A 20,250-nucleotide genomic window follows, 5' to 3' on the forward strand; every position below is an offset into this window, starting at 1 on the left:
AAGTTTGCTGATCATCTCAGCAAAGTTCTTTGCTTTTGAAGAATAATAAAATGTAAAATAGAAGTTGCTAATTCCACAGCAGTATGCAGATATTTTTAGATAAAAGAAAATACGGACAGACACACACACACACACACACACACACACAGACACACACACACACACAATCTTCCCATTCAAGATAAAGGTTACTTACCAAGAAGGTAACTATTTTAAAGAAAGTAGTGTTAGCAAATGAGCATTTGGGAACTAAATCTTTGGAAAGGTAATGGTTTGTTTTGTGATTTTTTTTTTTAAGATTTTATGTATTTGAGTGTGCACACATGAGTGGGGAGAGGGGCAGAGATAGAGTGGAACAAGCAGATGCCCTGCTGAGCCTCGAACCTAATGGGGCTCAACACAACAGGGCTCTGATATCATGACCTGAGCTGAAGTCAGACGCTTAACTGAGCCACCCAGGCACCCCTGTTATGTAATCTTTGATGGAAAAAAAGATCATGTATAGTAACTGTCAAATTTGCATACTTTAAGTACTTGGGAATTTTGGTATGTCTTTTGGGAAAACTACATGGGCATCAAGATGGTTCACAATAGCACTGTTTTATAATATTAAAAAATGAAAAACAACTCAAATATTCATTGATAGTAGGATGGATAAAAATTATACACGAACATATGGTGGCATAGAGAACTACAGCTCTGCGTCAGTGTGGATGAATCTCAGAAGTATAGTGGTGTATGTCAAAAATATAAAACTGCCTCAAGTGGTTAAAAACTACAAGGGATACTGATGATAAAATTCAGGATAATAGGATGCTTCAGTGGTCTTGATAATGTTCTTAAATTGTATGATGGGTACATAGGTGTTCATTTTTTTACTTTTTAGCTATATGTATATGTTATGTAATCTCTCATATGTGTGATATTTCATGTTTAAAAAATTAAATCAGGGGCACCTGGCTGGCTCAGTCAGAAGAGTGTTTGACTTTTGATGTTAGGGTTGAGTTTGAACCCCACATTGGGTATAAGAGATTACTTAAAAATAAATAAGTAAAACTTAATAAAAATAAATCATTAAGGGACAACCCCAACTTTAAAATATCAGTTTGGGACTTAAAAATGGCCAGTCTGTGGGGCACCCTGGCTGGCTCATTCAGTTATAGCATGCAACATTTATGTATGTATATACGTATGTATGTATGCATGTATGAGAGAAACACACACACAGCGAGAGAGTGGAACACAAGTAGGGGGGTGGGAGAGGGAGAAGAAGCAGGCTTCCTGCCGAGCAGGGAGCCCGATGTGGAACTAACTCATGGCTCGATTCCAGGACCCTGGGATCATGACCTAAGCCAAAGGCAGCCGCTTAATGATTGAGCCATCCAGATGCCCCACAGCATGCAATTCTTGATCTCAGGGTTGTAAGTTCGAACCTCATATTAGTGTAGACATTATTTAAAAATAAAATCTTGAGGTGCACTTGGGTGGCTCAGGGTTAAGTGTCTGACTTTTTTTTTTTTTTTTTTTTAAGATTTTGTTTATTTGACAGAGGTTACATAGTAGGCAGAGAAACAGGCAGAGAGAGAGAGAGAGAGAGAGAGGAAGCAGGCTCCCTGCTGAGCAGATCCCGATGCAATCCCAGGGTTTCATCCCAGAACTCTGAGACCATGACCTGAGCTGAAGGCAGAGGCTTAACCCACGAGCCACCCAGACGCCCCAAGCATCTGACTCTTGATCTCAGCTCAGGTCTTGATCTCAGGGTCATGAGTTCAGACCACATGTTCCGGCTCTGTGCTGGTTGTGGAGCCTACTTAAATAAATAAAATAAAATCTTAATTAAAAAAATGACCTATTTGCGAAAGAATGTAGTCCCTGATAAAGCCTGTTAGGTGTGCTGGTGACCTGAGCTCAGATACTAATTTCCTGGACTTTGAATCTTGAGCAAGCAACTTTAGAAAGAACCAGACAGCAGGTAGGAATCCTAGCAGTGAAAGCAGCAGGCTCTTCTTGGTGTAACTGCCACAGTATTCAGGAGAGTGTGTGTTGTGGGAGTACTCATTGGATGGTTTTCCAAAGCTGCCCTTCCAGGTTCCTTTTCATTCTTAATGTTCCCTGTAGTGTTCTATTGAATACCCTTTCTTCCTTCTCTATTTATTCTTCACTTAAAAACAAATTTGGAAATAGGAATTTCTGAACTTTTGTTTTAATCTCTGAAATGAGTAATTCTGGTGGTTTTCAGCCTATTTGTTGAAATGTAAAACAGTGGCACCTTAATTAGAGCATCAAGGTGATGAAAAGGACAAAACTTTTTTTTTTTTTTTTAATTGATAGATTGAAATGAAAAGTGGTTTGAGAAGGGTGTCTGGTTGGCTCAGTTGGTAGAGCATGCAGCTCTTGTTCTTCGGGTTGTGAGCTCAAGTCCCACACTGGGGATAGAGATCACTAAAAAAAACAGTAAAAAAAACAACAGGGGTACCTGACTAACTCCCTGGGAAGAGTGTGTGACTCCTGGGGCCCCTGGGTGCCTCAATCAGTTAAGTGTCTACTTGGCGGGGAGTCTGCTTCTCCCTCTGCCTGCTGCTCTCCCTGCTTGTGTGCTCTCTCTCTCTCTCTCTCTCTCTCTCAAATAAATAAATAAATAAATAAATAAATATCTTAAAAAAATAATGTTACAGTATTCTGTAACATTGCTATTTTGTGTTATATTTGAATGAAAAGTAATTTTAAGTATTTGGAAAACTTTCAGAATTCCTTTTAATATTTGTATATGTAATATACAGTATATATAACTCATGAAAAATTAGAGATTTGCTCGAATTTATAAATATATACATGGTGGTTCATCAGGACTTTACTATATATATATTTTTAATATATATGTGTGTGTATATATATATATATAGTTAATAATGGTCATAGCTGGAAAAGGTAACTCACATAGATACCTAGATCCAAATGAAAGTCCACTGATCTAGATTAGTGTCTCTCAAAATGTGATTTTTTTTTTCAGTTGCCAGCATGCTCTTTTGAAGGTCCCCCATCCAAGATGTACTAGGGGGAAAAAAAAAATCTTTTTTTTTTTTTTTTGAATCTGCATTTTGAGCAAGTAACAACAAACATTTTATGATTTTTATTGTTTCAAGTACCGTGCTAAGCACATTACATCAACTCATTCTTCATTGCAACTCTGTGTGGGTACTATTGTTGTAACCCCCATTTGACAGAGGAGAGAAGGTAAAAGTGGCTAATTAATCCACAGAAGGAATTTGAGCTACAAGTGACTAAGAATCTTACTTAAGGTCACAAAGCTAGTGAGTATCAGGGCCAGGATTGTAGGTGGGAAACTGCTGGGGTATCTGCATGCTTATTTGGAGAACCAGCACTCTAGACCAAGTCATTTGAAATTGGGAAAGTTTATTCTAAAACAACAGTGACGTCAGGAGGGAGAGGGATGCCTCGTCATATGTTACAGTCCTGTGTGTAGATTGTAAATCTCTGTCAACACCGAGTAAAAGTTGTCCTAATGCTACTTTATGGATTATAAAACCCACCAGCGTGTTAAGTATACTCTGTAGCACATCCCTGAGGTTACATTGTTTTAACAGAATCCAAATAATAGCTTTCAATTTGATATGCAGTAAAGCTTTGATTAAAATCAAATGTTTGAGAATGGAAATTTGATGTCTAAGTTTTGGGGGGCGCCTGGGTGGCCCAGTGGGTTTGCCTTCGGCTCGGGTCATGATCTCAGGGTCCTGGTAACAAGCCCCGCATTGGGCTCTCTGCTCAGCAGGGAGCCTGCTTCCGCCTCTCTCTCTGCCTGCCTCTTAAAAAAAAAGAAAAAAAAAATTAAGTTTTGGGGGTAATCAGGATCATCGAAGGAAAATGTCTTACAAATCCATGCTTTTGGAAGTCTTCCTGAAATATACTAAATTACTTTAGTATATTAGAAAAGATGCCACACCATTCTGAATATTCTCATGGATCAGTCTTCTATATTGAACCCCAGAGTTCTCTTATAAATTGAGTATTTAAGGGATGCCTGGGTGGCTCAGTTGGTTAAGCCGATGCCCTTGGCTCAGGTCATGATCCCAGGGTCCTGGGATCGAGTCCCACATCAGGATCCTTGCTCAGCGGGGAGCCTGCTTCTCTCTCTGCCTCTGCCTGCCGCTCTGCCTGCTTGTGTTCTCCCTCCCTCTCTCTGACAAATAAATAAGTAAATAAAAGCTTTAAAAAAATAAAAAATAAGCTGAGTATTTAAGAAAACTTAAACCAGGTTGTGTTTTTAGTTTCCCTTTCCTGGAACAGTGGTTTTCAACTTACTGTACATCTAAGTCACCAGAGAGGCTTAAAAAAAAAATACCGATATCTGGGTCTCACCCCTAGAGATTCTGATTTAATTGGCCTGATGATTCTAATGTGGCAGGATTGAGAAACCACTGTTCTAGAATAAGGATGTATGGGGAAATTTTCTTGGTTTCTCTTTTGTTGTTCCAGTAAATTCAGAGAATACTGAAAAACACACTTGAGAAAGGAGTTACTAGAGAACAGATGGAATATTATAGATAATTCTCTGACAGATTTCAGCATATAACCCTTGGCTGCTTTTTGTTTTCTTTCAGATTCCTTATTAAACATGGGTGCATTTTTGGACAAACCCAAAACTGAGAAACATAATGCTCATGGTGCTGGGAATGGTTTACGTTACGGCCTGAGCAGCATGCAAGGATGGAGAGTGGAAATGGAAGACGCACACACAGCTGTTGTAGGCATTCCTCACGGCTTGGAAGACTGGTCCTTTTTTGCAGTTTATGATGGTCATGCTGGATCTCGAGTAGCAAATTACTGCTCAACGCACTTACTAGAACACATCACTAATAACGAAGACTTCAGGGCAGCTGCAAAATCAGGATCCGCTCTTGAGCCCTCTGTGGAAAATGTCAAGAATGGCATCAGAACTGGCTTTTTGAAAATCGATGAATACATGCGTAACTTTTCAGACCTCAGAAACGGAATGGACAGAAGTGGTTCAACTGCAGTTGGCGTCCTGATTTCACCCAAGCATATCTACTTTATCAACTGTGGTGATTCACGTGCTGTTCTGTATAGGAATGGACAAGTCTGCTTTTCCACCCAGGATCACAAACCTTGCAATCCAAGGGAGAAGGAGCGAATCCAGAATGCAGGAGGCAGCGTAATGATACAGCGTGTTAATGGTTCATTAGCAGTGTCTCGTGCTTTGGGGGACTATGATTACAAGTGTGTTGATGGCAAGGGCCCAACAGAACAACTTGTTTCTCCAGAGCCTGAGGTTTATGAAATTTTAAGAGCAGAAGAGGATGAATTTATCATCTTGGCTTGTGATGGGATCTGGGATGTTATGAGTAATGAGGAGCTCTGTGAATTTGTTAAATCTAGGCTTGAGGTATCTGATGACCTGGAAAATGTGTGCAATTGGGTAGTGGACACTTGTTTACATAAGGTATGTAAGTCTTTTTGTTACAGTTAAAATACCCTGTTAATTTTGAAAAGGCATGGTAAGTAAAATGAACCAAACTTAAATTTTAAAAACTTTTCATTAGGGAAAACCTGTATGTTTTTAAATCATTTTCTTCATATTATTTTTGCAAGGGAGGAGGGGAAGTATCCTCGTTTGCCTCAACCTTCTAGGAAAATTAAGTTTAATAACCTTGTGGCATTTGTTGTCATTTAAGTACTACTTTATGGCTTGTTGCTGTGGCTGAGACACCTATGTAGAATTGTGCCTTTTGATTTAAATTCTCAGTATTGCCAGTAGAGGTCTACGCCAGATTTTGAAGCAGTTTGATGAACTGTGTTATATGGTATACTTCTGAAGTAAACATACAGAAGATCAAAAGCTATGTATAATATTGGAAGACACACCAGAGACCTAGGCTAAGTCGAGTTTTGTAATTTAGATCTAAGCCTTCTAGCAGCTAAGATGAAAACTGAAGTAGAAGTATGAATTGTGTATTTCTTATCATTTAGTAAAAGAAGTACTTTCCTAGCAACAAAATAAAAAATGGATTTACATGTGGTTCTGTAGAAATGGTATATGCCATGGTAGAGCATACCTTAACTTTGGTAGAAGATACCAGAGTTCTTTTCATATAGATGTTTTTTGTCATTACTGATTAAAAACCAGAGTAATAAATAAAATCTTAAATAAAAACCAAAGAGTAGTATAAGAGATAATGCTGTGACGAATTCCTGTGAATCTGTAACATTTAATTTAGTTTTGTAACGTTCTGTGAATCTTAACTTCATATAGCGATAGGGAAAGCAAATGCAGACTAACAGATATTCAGCAATTCACTTGAATTTCTTTAAAATATTTGGTAGTTTTAGGTGGGTTTTTGACAGTGCTATACAGAAGTCAGTCAAAATTTGAGTTAACTGACCAGTGCCTAGAATTTGTGAGTAGTGTATGGCTCTGATTGAAAAGATAACTGAGGCAAAACTAACTTTCAGTTATATGAAATAAAGTTTCTGACTTACTTATTCTGTCTAGATTAGAATTGTTCTGTCTCCTCACCATGTAAGTTGCTTTGGAAGATACAGACACGGCCACAAAGTTTCTAATGAAGGATCTCTTGAGTCTGTGGAAATACCCAGGTTTTGGTGAAGTGTCTACTTTTTTGTAGAATGGGAAGAGACAGCTTCAAATAGAGAAATGGTGTTTTCATTTGGCAGCTTTTTTTTCCAAAGGATTTTAAATGATGGTTCCTTTAGCTTTTTTTTTTTTTAAATATTTTATTTATTTATTTGACAGACAGAGATCACAAGTAGGCAGAGAGGCAGGCAGAGAGAGAGGAGGAAGCGGGCTCCCTGCTGAGCAGAGAACCCGATGTGGGGCTCGATCCCAGGACCCTGGGATCATGACCCGAGCCGAAGGCAGAGGCTTTAACCCACTGAGCCACCCAGGTGCCCTTCCTTTAGCTTTTCTGTTGTTGTTTTTATTCCTTAAGTATACTCTGTGTGTGTGTGTGTGTGTGTGTGTGTGTGTATGTATATATATAATTTTATTTTTTTTAACTTAACTGGGTAGGTTAAGTATGAAAGTATCGATGGTTGTCAGTGATTGAATAGGCTCTAAAATGTCTTCTCCTTGGGCTCTACATGGAGAGATTCTGACCTGCAGCTTTTTTGAGACAAAAGCAAGCAGATGTTTTTTCATCTGCCTAGCAGATGAAGACAGCATTTTCCCTGATTATAAAATAACCATATACTTAACTATTTAAAAAATTCCAGGTAATTCAGAAATTATAAAGAAACATTCAAAAATTTGCCACTCACCTGAATTAGGCTGTGCTCATTGTGTGGTATATATCTTTCTAGTCTTTTTTGCCTGCCTGTGAGTATGTATATTTGTATAAAAATGAGATCATTATGCTTGTTATTCTACAGTATGCTTTTTTGTTCAACAGTATATTGTAGAGAGATCTCCGTGTCTGTAGGTATCAGTCTAAATCATTTGTCATGTTGTCTGGTATTTTGTTGAAGGAATGTCCTGTAGTTCTGAAGGGAATAGCCAAAATCTATTAGGTCTGTAATGTGGAGTAAAAAAAGTAGTTTATATTGTGGATAAACTGCCCTCTCCCTTCCATTGAAAGGGTGTTACTAGCTTTCAGGAAATTTGGCTCCACCCTTCTGAATGGGGTTGAACTGATTCTGGTGGTGGCTCTTTGCTTGACAGCTTTAATCTGCAATTAAATATTCCTGTTGGTGGTATTAAATATCCTGGATTCCTAGAATCTTGGAAATGATAAATGACAGTAATAGGAACAAGAGGTTGGAGGAACACATGATTCATTCAATTTTAGTGGAAGTTGGCCACTATGGTTCCTTTGAATGAAGCTGCATTCAAATTGAAGTCAGTTGTTACTATTTAATTAGAGAGAGTGAGAGGTTTGCTGGAGTGTGTGGGGCAGAGGGACAGGAGGAAACTCAAGCAGATTCCCTGCTGAGCACGGGGTGGGGGTGGGGGGGAGGGCTCCCTCTCACAACCTGAGATCATGACTTGAGCTGAAATCAGGAGTTGGATTGACTTGAGCTGAAATCAGGAGTTGGATGCTTAACCGATGGAGCCACTCAGGCGCCCCGAATTGAAATCAATTTTGAGAAGCTTAGTTAACTTTTGTGTTGAAACAGAACAACCCTGTGAATATTTTGAACCTTTCTGTGTTACTTTCGGAATTAAATATTAAACTTCTTACCCCTTTCTGTTTTTCCAACTCCATCATTTGTCACTTGTTTGTGGTGTAAAACTAACGGTTAGCATTGTTATAAAACAATATGATTAAAATAGGGTATGATTGCTTTGAACTTTGTCTACAAGACTGAATACAAAATTTTAAGATCCATGGAAAGCATTTTAGCCCAGTGCTTGGCGACTGCTCCAGAGGTGCTAGCTACTTAAAACTGAGAGAGAGTAGATCTGATTTTTCAGTAGAAGTTTCCCTGATAATAGATTTAAATGATGTGTCAATATTTTCTAACACTTCTAACACTTGTCATGCCCTGATAGATTACAAGCAGTTTTATATGTTAACTCATGAAATCTGGGGAGATTGTGATAATCATCATAATCACAACAGCATCAGTAAATTGCTGCTTTCTATGTACAGCCAAATGCTGTTCTAAGCAGTTCACACATGTCTTAATACATTTAATTTTCACAACTATAAAAGGTAGTGTTATTATTGCTAATGATTATCTTTTTCAGGATTGCTGCTTAGCAATATGAAGCAGTAAGTGTTGGATGACTCTAGTTAGGCATTACTCTCTTAAGATAATTCACTCTAGGAGAAAATAGCCCCTAAGAAAGCAGCCTTCCCATTTCATTGCCAGTGCTAGTAGCATTCATGGTATTTACGCTAATTTCAGGTTGCATAAGCCACGTAACTGCTGTTTGCATAGTCTTTCATAACTTATAAATAACACTCATTTGTCCTCCTAGTGACCTGAGATGAATGAAATAAAAATCCGTTTCCAACTTGCAAGTAAGGAAGTAAAGTTTTGACATTAAAAGATAGCTGTTAAGTCATATTTTTTTAAAGATGTATTAGTTTATTTTTGTTTTTTAAGAATATTGAATTTTTTTTTTAAGATTTTATTTATTTGAGAGAGAGAAATCACAAGTAGGCAGAGAGGCAGGCAGAGAGAGACAGGAAGAAGCAGGCTCCCTGCCAAGCAGAGAGCCCGACGTGGGACTCAATCCCAGGACCCTGAGATCATGACCTGAACTGAAGGCAGAGGCTTAACCCACTGAGCCAACCAGGTGCCCTGTTAAGTCATATTTTGATGAGTGTTGAAGTCAAGACTAGAATTCACATCTCCTGGTCAAGTTAGATGTGTCCGTAGTAAATGTTTTACAGAGGGTTTGATGAAAAATTTTCCCGAATGGAAATGCTAAGGGTTTGTTTTTCTTTTTTCAACAATTATAAGATTAATAAGAACATTGGTGAACAAAGCCAAAGATGTTTGTATTTATGTCCTTTTTAAAAATCTCATCCCCATTAAGCAACCACATATATTCTTCGAAACAATTCTGTTTATTCATACAAACATAGAGAAGTATAAAAAATAGGGTTTTCTTTCTCTTGTTTTTTATTTTTACAGAAATGTATCCTATTCATGTTACTTTGCCACTTGCTTTTTCTTAAATTGTAGAAGTCCATGTTCCTTTAAATTGTTCTTTAATTTTTTGTTTTAAAATACTATTTGATTTTCCTAAATTCAGTTTATGTACCACTTATCAGGAACTTTTTTTTTTTTTTAAGATTTTACTTGTTTATTTGACACAGAGAGATTATAAGTAGGCAGAGGCAGGCAGAGAGAGAGAGAGAGAGAAGCAGGCTCCCGGCTAAGCAGAGAGCCTGATGCGGGATCCCAGGACCCTGGGATCATGACCTGAGCTGAAGGCAGAGGCTTAACCCACTAAGCCATCCAGGCATCCAGAAGCTTTATTTTAAAACATAAGATAGTACCTGATAGTTGGATAAAATTGAGGGGAAATTTCAGCTCACAACCTGAGCTGAAACCAAGAGTCAAGACCTCCACTGTCTTCAATCTTTACTACACTGAATTTTAGGAGGTGGTGGCAGAAGATTTTCAGGGCCTTTGTGTCTTTTTGGCTTATTTTCCAAGGGCAGCACCATTCCAGATTAGTAATACAGCATAGAAAATGTACCCATATGCCTCCAAAAATTGCTTAGCTCTAAACTCAGGTGTTTTTCCATTATAGCTTTCAGAAAACATAGTTCTGAATGATGCAAAAGTAGACATAGATAGTATTAGAGTGGAATGTGGTATTTTGAAAGGGAAGGACTGAATGTGAAAGTATAGTCTATAGTGTAGTAATTCTCCAGCTTTCTTGGTCCCATGGGACCCAACTATTTTGGAATTTTTTTTGCAGTTCTACTTAGCCATATTAATACTTAGCAGATACAAATATTATATAGTTAGAGCCAAACTTAATAAGTCTATATATGTCTTTCTTGGTCCCATGGTACCCAACTATCTTGGAATTTTTTTGCAGTTCTACTTAGCCATATTAATACTTAGCAGATACAAATATTATATAGTTAGAGCCAAACTTAATGAGTCTGTATATGTCTTAACAAAATAATAAATGTACGTTGAAAAAATATTTTATTTCATTCTTTAAGAAACTGCAGTTACAGGGACACCCCTGGGTGGCTTACTTAGTTGAGTGTCTGACTCTTGGTTTCGGTTCAGGTCATGATCTCACAGTGGTGGGATCTGTGATGGGAATGGGAGGGAGACCGCGTGGGGCTTTGCGCTCAGTGGGGAGTCTCCTTGGGATTCTCTTTCTCCTCCTCTCTCTTCCCCTTCTCTACTCCTCGCCACCTCGTACCACCACCCCCTTACCTTCTCTTTCTTTCTCTCTAAAATAAACAAATTTTAAAAAATAAGAAAAGGACTACATACTAATGAGATATGGGTACTGTGTTGGTCACTGCACAGCTTCTCAAATCTTGGAATCATTGGGCATGGCCACCCTCATTTCCTGTATTACATTGATTTTTTTTTTTTTTTTTTATGGGACTTGCTTTTTTTTTTTTTTTTTTAAAGAAGATTTTATTTATTTATTTATTTGACAGACAGAGATCACGAGTAGGCAGAGAAGCAGGCTCCCCACTGAGCAGAGAGCCCATCCCAGGACCCTGGGAACATGACCCGAGCTGAAGGCAGAGGCTTTAACCCACTGAGCCACCCAGGTGCCCCATGGGACTTGCTTTTTATCATAGCAACTCTCAAAACCCTGGCTTTGGAAAGATACGATGTCATTGAGAGGAGTATAGTGTTACCAGATATTAACACTGTGAACTACTACACACTGGTTTGCAGGGTGTCTGTAGATGTGGAGTATCAATCTCTTTTCCCTCATTTTTAATATTTCTTTGGGTACACTGTAGCACCCTGGGTTTTGTTTTGTTTTGTTTTTAAAGATTGATTTATTTTAGAGTGAGGGTGGGGGGAGGGGCAGAGGGAGAAGGACAGAGAATCTTAAGGAGTCCCTGGGCTGAGTGCAGAGCTTTGGAGCAGTGGTTGGGTTTGAGCTGAACCTGAGTCAGTTCCTCAGCTGTCTGGGCACACAGGCACCCCTGAAAGTTGTCTTTATGTAGAAATAGAAGAAACATCATTGGAATCACACATAGCTGAGGTATAAATGTAAATTCTTTCCTTTATCTTTTGATATTTAAACTTCCCGAAACTGTATTTCAGTAATTTCCCAATTGATAAGATATAATTTTTATAACATAAGAACCTAATGGAAATTGTGTAACTTTAATATCTGTGGTATAAAGCTTTTGCCTGATCTGAACTTACATGGTCAATCATGATTCCTATAAAATGTATTGATCTTTTTTGGCGGGGAGAGATGCTTTTTGGAACCATAGTGTTTGTGTGGATATCTGTAGGTATTCATACATCCAGTGCATATTTTCTAATATGAAGTCATTGTGAAAGTCTTGGTGGATTTCATTAAAGAATTAGTTTGGGCCAGTCCTGATTTTTTGGAAATCCTGATTTTTTTTTTTCCACTTACAGAGAATCTGGTTTTATATACTTGTGATATTTTTTTCCCACTCTCTGGAAAGAGTTATTCTTTTTGAAGCCTTCTTAAGGCCTGACCTCCACTGTCTTCAAGCTTTGCTACATTATATTTTAGGAGGCGGTGGCGAAAGTTTTTCAAGGCCTTTGTGTCTTTTTGGCTGTGTCATGTGGGTTCCAAAAAGGTGGCAAGTCTGAACCAGACAATGCCTGCCTAGATTCTGGCTATAATGATTGAGAAGACTAGAATGGGAATGATCTTGGCTTTTTTCACTTGGGTTGGCAAACTGCACCATCAAAGTTGCCTACCACCTCCATTGACTTAGTATTTTTAGGGGGGTTGGGTTGAAAAAATCAATGTTGTAAGTCACCATTCTAAGAAACTCAGTTAAAGTAATATATATACCTACAGGAAAAGGTACAAGAAATTTTAGAATTTATTTCTCATAATCTCATGGTAATAGTGCTACTTTTTACAATATAGATGATTTGTCTATGGTAGTATGATTACCAGGGCAACAGTAAAATTTGTCCCTAAGTTAGCAGTTTTGGTTCCCCTCTGCAGACTGATATGATTTGTGACTTCTGTCTTGGGGTGCCTCGGTGGCTCAGTTGGTTAAGCATCTGCCTTTGGCTCAGGTCATGATCCTGGGATCGAGCCCCGAGTCCCACGTTGGGCTCCCCAGCTCAGCGGGGAGTCTCCTTTTCCCTTTCCCTCTGCCTCTCTCCATGCTTATGCTCTCCCTCTGTATCTCTCTGTATCAGATATATAGATGAAAAAAGAAAATCTTTAAAAAACAAAAATAAAATCTAGTGTCTGTCCTCTGAAAGTTATTATATCTGACAACTGTATCTCAGCCATCCAGTTACCTTCCATTGTTTGCTGCTTTATCCTCAGAATAGTTTACAGTCTATTATCTTCTCTGCTTGTAATTGTTCAGTATAGTGTCTTGGGTATCCTAATGATCAGTAATTTTCAGCTGTGTCAAAGTCAATAGAATTTTGTTAGCATTGCTCTATTGCAGGTTAATTAGCTAGGTGAAAATGTGCACACTTGTTTGGTAGCATGATTTTGGGCAGAAGCCACTCTGGGAATATGCAGTGTGAGTGGGAAACAAAGTTTAGACGATGTAGTACATATGAAGATACCTTCATTTCTTAGGTTGTGGAGTGCTGGTGGGTAAGAATAGGTTTACAGAATTAAAAGTCTTTAATTACAGATCTGTCCTTATCTAGAGATTTTATTTCTTCAGGGGATACTTCAGATAGTTCTTTGGAATGGAAATGATTGTGTTGAGTGTGTACATTCTGTTCATTTAAATAAACTATAATTGCTTAATGTAATTAACTGTTTTGAATTAAATAGTAGAAAGTTGCTGGACTATGGAAATACAATTCTTTCTTTCTTTTTTCTTTAAAATACAGGGAAGTCGAGATAACATGAGTATTGTACTAGTTTGCTTTTCAAATGCTCCCAAGGTCTCAGATGAAGCAGTGAGAAAAGATTCAGAGCTGGATAAGCACTTGGAGTCACGGGTTGAAGGTAAGGTGATCTCTCCCCACCTCCCGTTTTTGAAGGAAAGGAAGAATATTCTCCCTTGTTTATCAGATAGTTCTTTTAGGGTTAGGAAAAAGTATTTCAACACAAGGCTTTAAAAAATAAGCATCTGTCTGCCTGAGATTTACTATCACATCTTGGACCAATGTGTGGGAATTTTTTGGCAGGGAGAAGACAAATATGTCTATTATACCACCAAAGAGAAACATGTGAAAATAGTCTGTTAAAGCTTGCCATTTTATTTCTCCTTTTGCTGATTATGCTTTTAGGAGTGAAGTGTCCAGTGAAATTTGCTTTGGGGCTTATCATGAACATCGAGTGCTGTAATTCCACTAACAATTCCTCCCAAGTTAATCATAGGAATTCATTATACCATATGCTTTTATCTTACTGGTAAGAGTCAGCATTGATGTCATGAAAGAGTATTGGTTTTACATTGACCCTTGACAAGCATGGGTTGGGGGTGCAAACACACCCACTATTTCTGCCTTCCCCTCCCACTCGCCCCTCAGTTGGAAATGTATATACGTTTTGAATCCCCCTGAACTTAATTACAATAGTCTACTGTTGACTGAAAGTCTTAAACAGTCAATAAACACATATTTTGTATGTTCTATATATGATGTACTGTATTTTTTTTTTTAAGATTTTATTTATTTATTTGACAGATCACAAGTAGGCAGAGAGGCAGGCAGATACAGAAGGGGAAGCAGGCTCCCTGCTGAGCAGCAAACAGCCCGATGTGGGGCTCAGTCCCAGGACCCTGAGATCATGACCTGAGCCAAAGGCAGAGGCTTAACCCACTGAGCCACCCAAGCGCCCCATGATGTACTGTATTTTTACAATAAAGTAAGACAAGACAGTAGGGGCACCTGGGTGGCTCATTTGGTTGAGCAGTCTGCCTTTGGCTCAGGTCATGATCTCAGAGTCCCAGGATCAAGCCCTGTGTTGTCCCATGTTGAGCCCCATGTTGCCCCATGTTGGGCTTCCTGATCAGCAGGGAGTCTACTGCTTTCTCTCCCTCTGCCCCCCACCCCGCTTGTGCTCTCTTTCTCTCAAATGAATAAATAAAATTTTTAAAAAGAAAGAAAGCCAGAGAAAAGTAAATGTTATTAAGAAAATCATGAAGAGAAAATATATTTACTGTAGTGTACTATACCAAAAAAAACCCACATATAAGTGGACTCACACAGTTGAAACCTGAGTCATTCAAGAATCAACTGTACTTTTTTTTTTTTTTTTACTTTCTATTTTGCAGTAATTTTAAGCTTGAAGAAGAGTTGAAACAATATAGAGAGCTCCTATATACAATGTAGAACCTTTTACCTAGATTCCCCATTTGTTTACCTTACAACTCATTTGACTCCTCTCTCCACTTTCTATAACATACACACTCATTCCTTTTCTCTCTCTTTGGCTGTAGCAATGTCTGCACACATATTTGGTGTCCTAACTGTCACTAGCCTGGTGTTTCTTACTAGTATTTTGGAGTACACAAGACAGCCCCCCCGCCCCGCAAAAAGTCACTGGTCCAGAATGAGTGCCAAAGCTGAGAAATCCTGTACTATAGAGATACAAGTATAAGGCTGAAAAATGACAATCATGCCTCAAGAAGCTTGCAGTCTGTGATATAGTGAACATCTGCAGTGGAAGGATGTGTGTAGCACTAGTACACAGCTTCAGGCTTGGGTTGGAGAAGAATTTGAGAAAGTGACATGTGAAGTTGAAACCTGAAGGATGAATATGAGTGAATTATACAATATGGGTTGGTTGGAATGGCTTAAAAAGTGTTTCACGTCAAAGGAGGAGCACGTGTGAAGATCTCGAAGTAGGATAAGGCTTCTCTTAGACCCTTTGGAGATAGGGGAGTCGGGCAGAGTCGAATGGGAGTGGTGAGGGAGGTTATGGTGACGGTGAGGGCCTCGTGAGGCATGGTGGCAGCTGAGGACACTGCTTTTATGTTGTCTTTAAGTTGGCATTCTCTGATTTTTGAGGAGTTTATATCTTAATAATCATGCTCTGAAGGTGTATTTTCCATAAATTGTAAATACAGATAGAGCGTGTAAATGTTTTGTTTTGTTCTAAGCCTTAGCGAGTTCTGTGATTATTTTCCTTTTTTATTTTATTTATTTAATTTTAATTTTTATTTGTTTTTTATAAGATTTTATTTATTTGACAGAGAGAGACACAGTGAGAGAGGGAACACAAGCAGGGGGAGTGGGAGAGGGAGAAGCAGGCTTCCTGCTGATCTGGAAGCTAGATACGAGACTCAATCCCAGGACCCTGGGATCATGACCCGAGCTGAAGGCAGATGCCCAACGACTGAGCCACCCAGATGCCCCATTTTTTTTTTTTTTTAAAAGATATTATTTATGAGAGAGAGAGAGAAAGCAAGCAGAGGGGAGAGGGAGAGGCAGAAGCAGGGAGCCTGATGTGGGCTCAGTCCTGGAAAGCTGAGATCATGACCAGAGCCGAAGGCGAACGCTCAATGAACTGAGCCACCCAGGTGCCCCGCCTTTTTAATTTTAAATTGTTGTGGAACATAACTACTTTGGGATCAAAGTGAAATAAGACAGTGTTTCAATTCCATGTGAAATTTAAAAAACAAAGCAGAAACAGACTTATTGGTGTGAGGAGAATAAACCAATGGTTGCCAAAGGAAGGATAGGTGAACTAGGTGAGGAGAAATAAAAGGTACAAACTTGAGTTATCAAAGAGGTCATAGGGCTGAAAAATCCAGGATTGGGAATACAGTCAGTAATACTGTAGTAACATTTTATGGTGACTACACTTAAAACTGTGAAGAGCATTTTGTCATGTGTGTGTGTAATTAATGAATCACTGTGTTGTACACCTAGAACTAATACTATGTATCAACTAATTTTCAATTAAATATGAATAACCTTATGAAACAATTCTAATTTTTCTTCTCCATATAGTCCTTACTCATCTGTCACTTTTTTTGGTAATTATAGTATTAATAACTTTTTAACTTTTGTATTATTCTTGTATAAAATTAGGTCAAAGTGTTTTTACATGTAGCTGTCCTGTGTTTACAAGGATCGCTTTTGGTTACTATAAACCATTTCACCCAGTGGTTGTACCAAAAATTTCTTAACTCTTCCTGTGTTGTTGAACATTTCATTTCTTCCAGCTTTTGCTTTTATGTATGCAGATAACTTTAAAAAAAATTTTTTTTTTTTTTTAATTTGACAGAGATCACAAGTAGGCAGAGAGGCAGGTGGGGTGGGGGTGGGGGTTGAGAAGCAGGCTCCCTGCTGAGCAGAGAGCCTGATGCAGAGCTCTATCCCAGGACCCTGGGATCATGACCTGAGCCACCCAGGCGCCCCTGCAGATAACTTTTTATATTACTTTTATTCTTTATGTGATAGTAAGTAAATGTTTGTGTTTTTTTACATTTTAAAACTGATACTAGAGAAACTAATAATACACTATATATTAACTAACTTGAGTTTAAATCAAAAAATAAATAACTACCGAATAGTTGCCCTTGTTTCACTTTCTCTGAATCCTGAGTAAACACATTAATTTAGGAATTCTTTTTAAAAACCTGCAGAAATTATGGAGAAGTCTGGTGAGGAAGGAATGCCTGATCTTGCCCATGTCATGCGCATCTTGTCTGCAGAAAATATCCCAAATTTGCCTCCTGGGGGAGGTCTTGCTGGCAAGTAAGTAGAACAAAAAGAACTAATTTTGAGTTCCTTTATAATTAGTAATTAAGTAATTTTGGAGAAGAAGTATATCAATTATCAAAAGATGAGATGAGTTGATGGTTCTTATACTAGAGAAGAACTTTAAAATTTCATCCAAAGGGATTTTTTTTTTTGAAGGGAATAATTTATTATGTGATTTAAAGGTGAAGGCCCTTCTTTCCTTTATAAATGAGAACAAATGGCTTGTGCTGAATCAAATTCTAAGTGAAATGTAGAAACTATGTTCTTGGCAAACATTTAGCATGACAGTTAATTTTTGAGGATAAAGTATTTTAAATACTCAGAAGCTTGGTAATTGTACGTAATTTAATAAAACTAATGCATAATTTATTTCAGGCGCAATGTTATTGAAGCTGTTTATAGTAGGCTGAATCCACATCGAGAAAGTGATGGGGTAAGTTTTCTTTTATTTCTTAAGCATTTAAAATAATTACATAATGTAAATACTAGTTATAATACATTCACATAATGAAATCTATAGCTATTAGTAATGTTTCATGTTAAGGAGTCAGTTTAAGGAACTGTTTAGAAATGGAGGTAGAGATATAGTTCTGTTTTATAGTTAAGTTTGTTGTCACTTAATGGGCATCAAGTACCTTTTTGTTGGGCTGTACTTACTTTCTCCCTGTATGTCTGCCTTTCCTTCTGCTTCTCCCTTAAATCTTAATTTTGAGGTGAAGAATATGGTTTTGAACATCTCCTTTTCTTCTTCAGCAGCCTACTACCATCACTAGAACTTAATGATAGAGAAATGGGCTATTAAAGACCTGACTTTCAGTGCCCACTATGTGCTCAGTCGAATACCTGAGGGTAATTTCTTAACCTTAACGTTGCCACTTGTAGGTATTTTGTGTTGAACTGAGATAACCATTTTTTGTTGTAACCTGCTGTGCTTCCTCAGAGCAAAACTCTATCCCTTTACCTTCCTTGGAAATACCAGGGAGCTGTCAGCTGCACCTCTTTTTTTTTTTTTTTTTTTTAATCTTAGCACTTCTACCAGGAGACAAAACAGTGCCTTCTTTTTTTATTTTTTAATTCCCCTACGTTTCACGGTCAGTAATTCAAATAAGTATTTCCTTAATAGGGTTTTGAAGGTTTTGGACATCTATAAATGAATAACTTAATTTTTAACATACATGTTTGAAAGATTGAAGGGAGCCAAAGTTAGTAATGAAACTCACTGAGAAGAGATGGACTCACTCTCCAAATCTCCAGCTCCTCAGGGGCAGGTCTTAAGAGAGACATCAACCACTGGTAGAAATGAGGTATCCTCTCAGTTGAGCCATTTTGCAAGTTGCACAGCAATATCCTAGCATTATTCTCAGCAATATTTGCTTGCAAAAAAAGAAAAATTTTGCAATTTATACATTTCAGTGAGTTGAATAAAAGTAATACTGTATATTGCTAATAGCAGGCTTTATGTCTTGGTCTCGAGCAGTGGTTCTGAGTCTTTCTTTTGTGTCTGGTCCCTCGAAGTATTAAGACTTATACCTAAAGCTGTGAAAATTCATTTAAAAGTAAAGATAAGTCATGTGTTACATTTAGAGAGAACCCTAAATCGGGCAAACAAGGACAAATTGTTGACACAATTGAAAAGCCCATGGTAGTTGGCTGGTGTGGAGTGAAGGGAGACTGATCCTAGGTTCTACACAGCATCCAGAATCATGGTTAGAAGAAAAAAGCCCTCAGATGGTAGTTATTGATCATTACTAACCATTACCATTTAAGTGCTCATGTTTCCTCATGTGCTTGGAAATGTAATCCTGGTGTGTAATCCTGAAAAATTCTCATTATGCCTTGCCAAATCTCTTCAAGGTCCCTTAAGAAAGTTGGCTGCTCTTATTCCAGATACAATTTTAAAAATTATTTCACACCCCTAAATTAAGTTTAGGTTAATGTTTTAAACTTTTTAAAAAATATAAAAATACTTATTATACACAGTAGCTCTCTAAACAGTGAATAAATAAACAACAGAGCCATGAAGCAGAAGAGGAATGCTCAGGATAAAAATGCTGGCCTTGGATAGGATTATTACATGATTCTGTAAGTTAAGGAGATGCATACTTACTACCTTTCTATACAAGCTTTCGAGTAACCTTAGCAGATCAAACATAGACAGGCTGCCACGTGTTGTGAATTGACGTAGGGATGAGATGCTGTAGAAGAACATCAGGCATGGTCCCATCCCTACCATCAGTGCATCTTGCCATGGAGAGAGAAACACACAAGTTAGAAAGAAATAATAAAAGACGGGATGTGATTAATTGCCTTGTGAATTGCACAGTGATTGCTGGGAAGGTCTGAGTTTCAGAGAAAAGAGATGGGAAGAATTATCAGAGTGACAGAAATGAAATGAGGAGGATGATAGCTCAAGTGGATGGGAGAGGCAGGAACAAAGTAGGAGCTATCTTTTTAAAGAAAGGACCTCATTTTGCCTGGAGCAAGGAGAGAACTGCTATGGTGAGAAATAAGAATTTAGGATGCAGGAAGTATTTTTGAAGAGACTGGAGAGGCCTTTTGAACTTTACATTTTACAGTGAGGAGCCACCATATGTTTGGAGCAGAAGGTTAGTAGACTCAGAGGAGTATCTGTGGTGTTTTAATCTGTTAGAAACATGTGCAGTGTTAGATTAAAGAGATGCTGGCAGTCAACTAGTGAAATAATTGCCAAGATCAAACTTCCTGATTTACTGCACAAACTAACTTGCAGCCCAGAATACTATGTGGGGAAATAACTATTTTACCCTTTCAGAATAATCACGACCTTATAAAAATGTTGAATCCCCGTAGTAGAAGCAGAAATACACTAAATGATGCACTAGCAGAAATGTACTCTAAAACACAAAGAAGCAGAAAAAA

General features: G+C 38.0%; 1 protein-coding gene across 5 annotated transcripts in view; it reads left to right on the forward strand.

Annotated features, from left to right (window-relative positions):
* Positions 1-20,250, forward strand: part of PPM1B (protein phosphatase, Mg2+/Mn2+ dependent 1B) — a 95,522-nt gene that overhangs the window by 51,080 nt on the left and 24,192 nt on the right. For all 5 annotated transcript variants that reach the window (XM_082746970.1, XM_082746969.1, XM_082746972.1 and 2 more), the window contains 4 exons: positions 4,620-5,479; positions 13,525-13,642; positions 17,235-17,346; positions 17,728-17,785. In XM_082746970.1, the coding sequence (XP_082603096.1) occupies positions 4,634-5,479; positions 13,525-13,642; positions 17,235-17,346; positions 17,728-17,785 (1,134 nt within the window). In that variant the 5' untranslated portion in view covers positions 4,620-4,633. The remainder of the gene's footprint in view (positions 1-4,619; positions 5,480-13,524; positions 13,643-17,234; positions 17,347-17,727; positions 17,786-20,250) is intronic.

The sequence above is a fragment of the Mustela nivalis genome (genome assembly GCF_964662115.1).
Source record: "Mustela nivalis genome assembly, chromosome: 8".
Taxonomy (NCBI): domain Eukaryota; kingdom Metazoa; phylum Chordata; class Mammalia; order Carnivora; family Mustelidae; genus Mustela; species Mustela nivalis.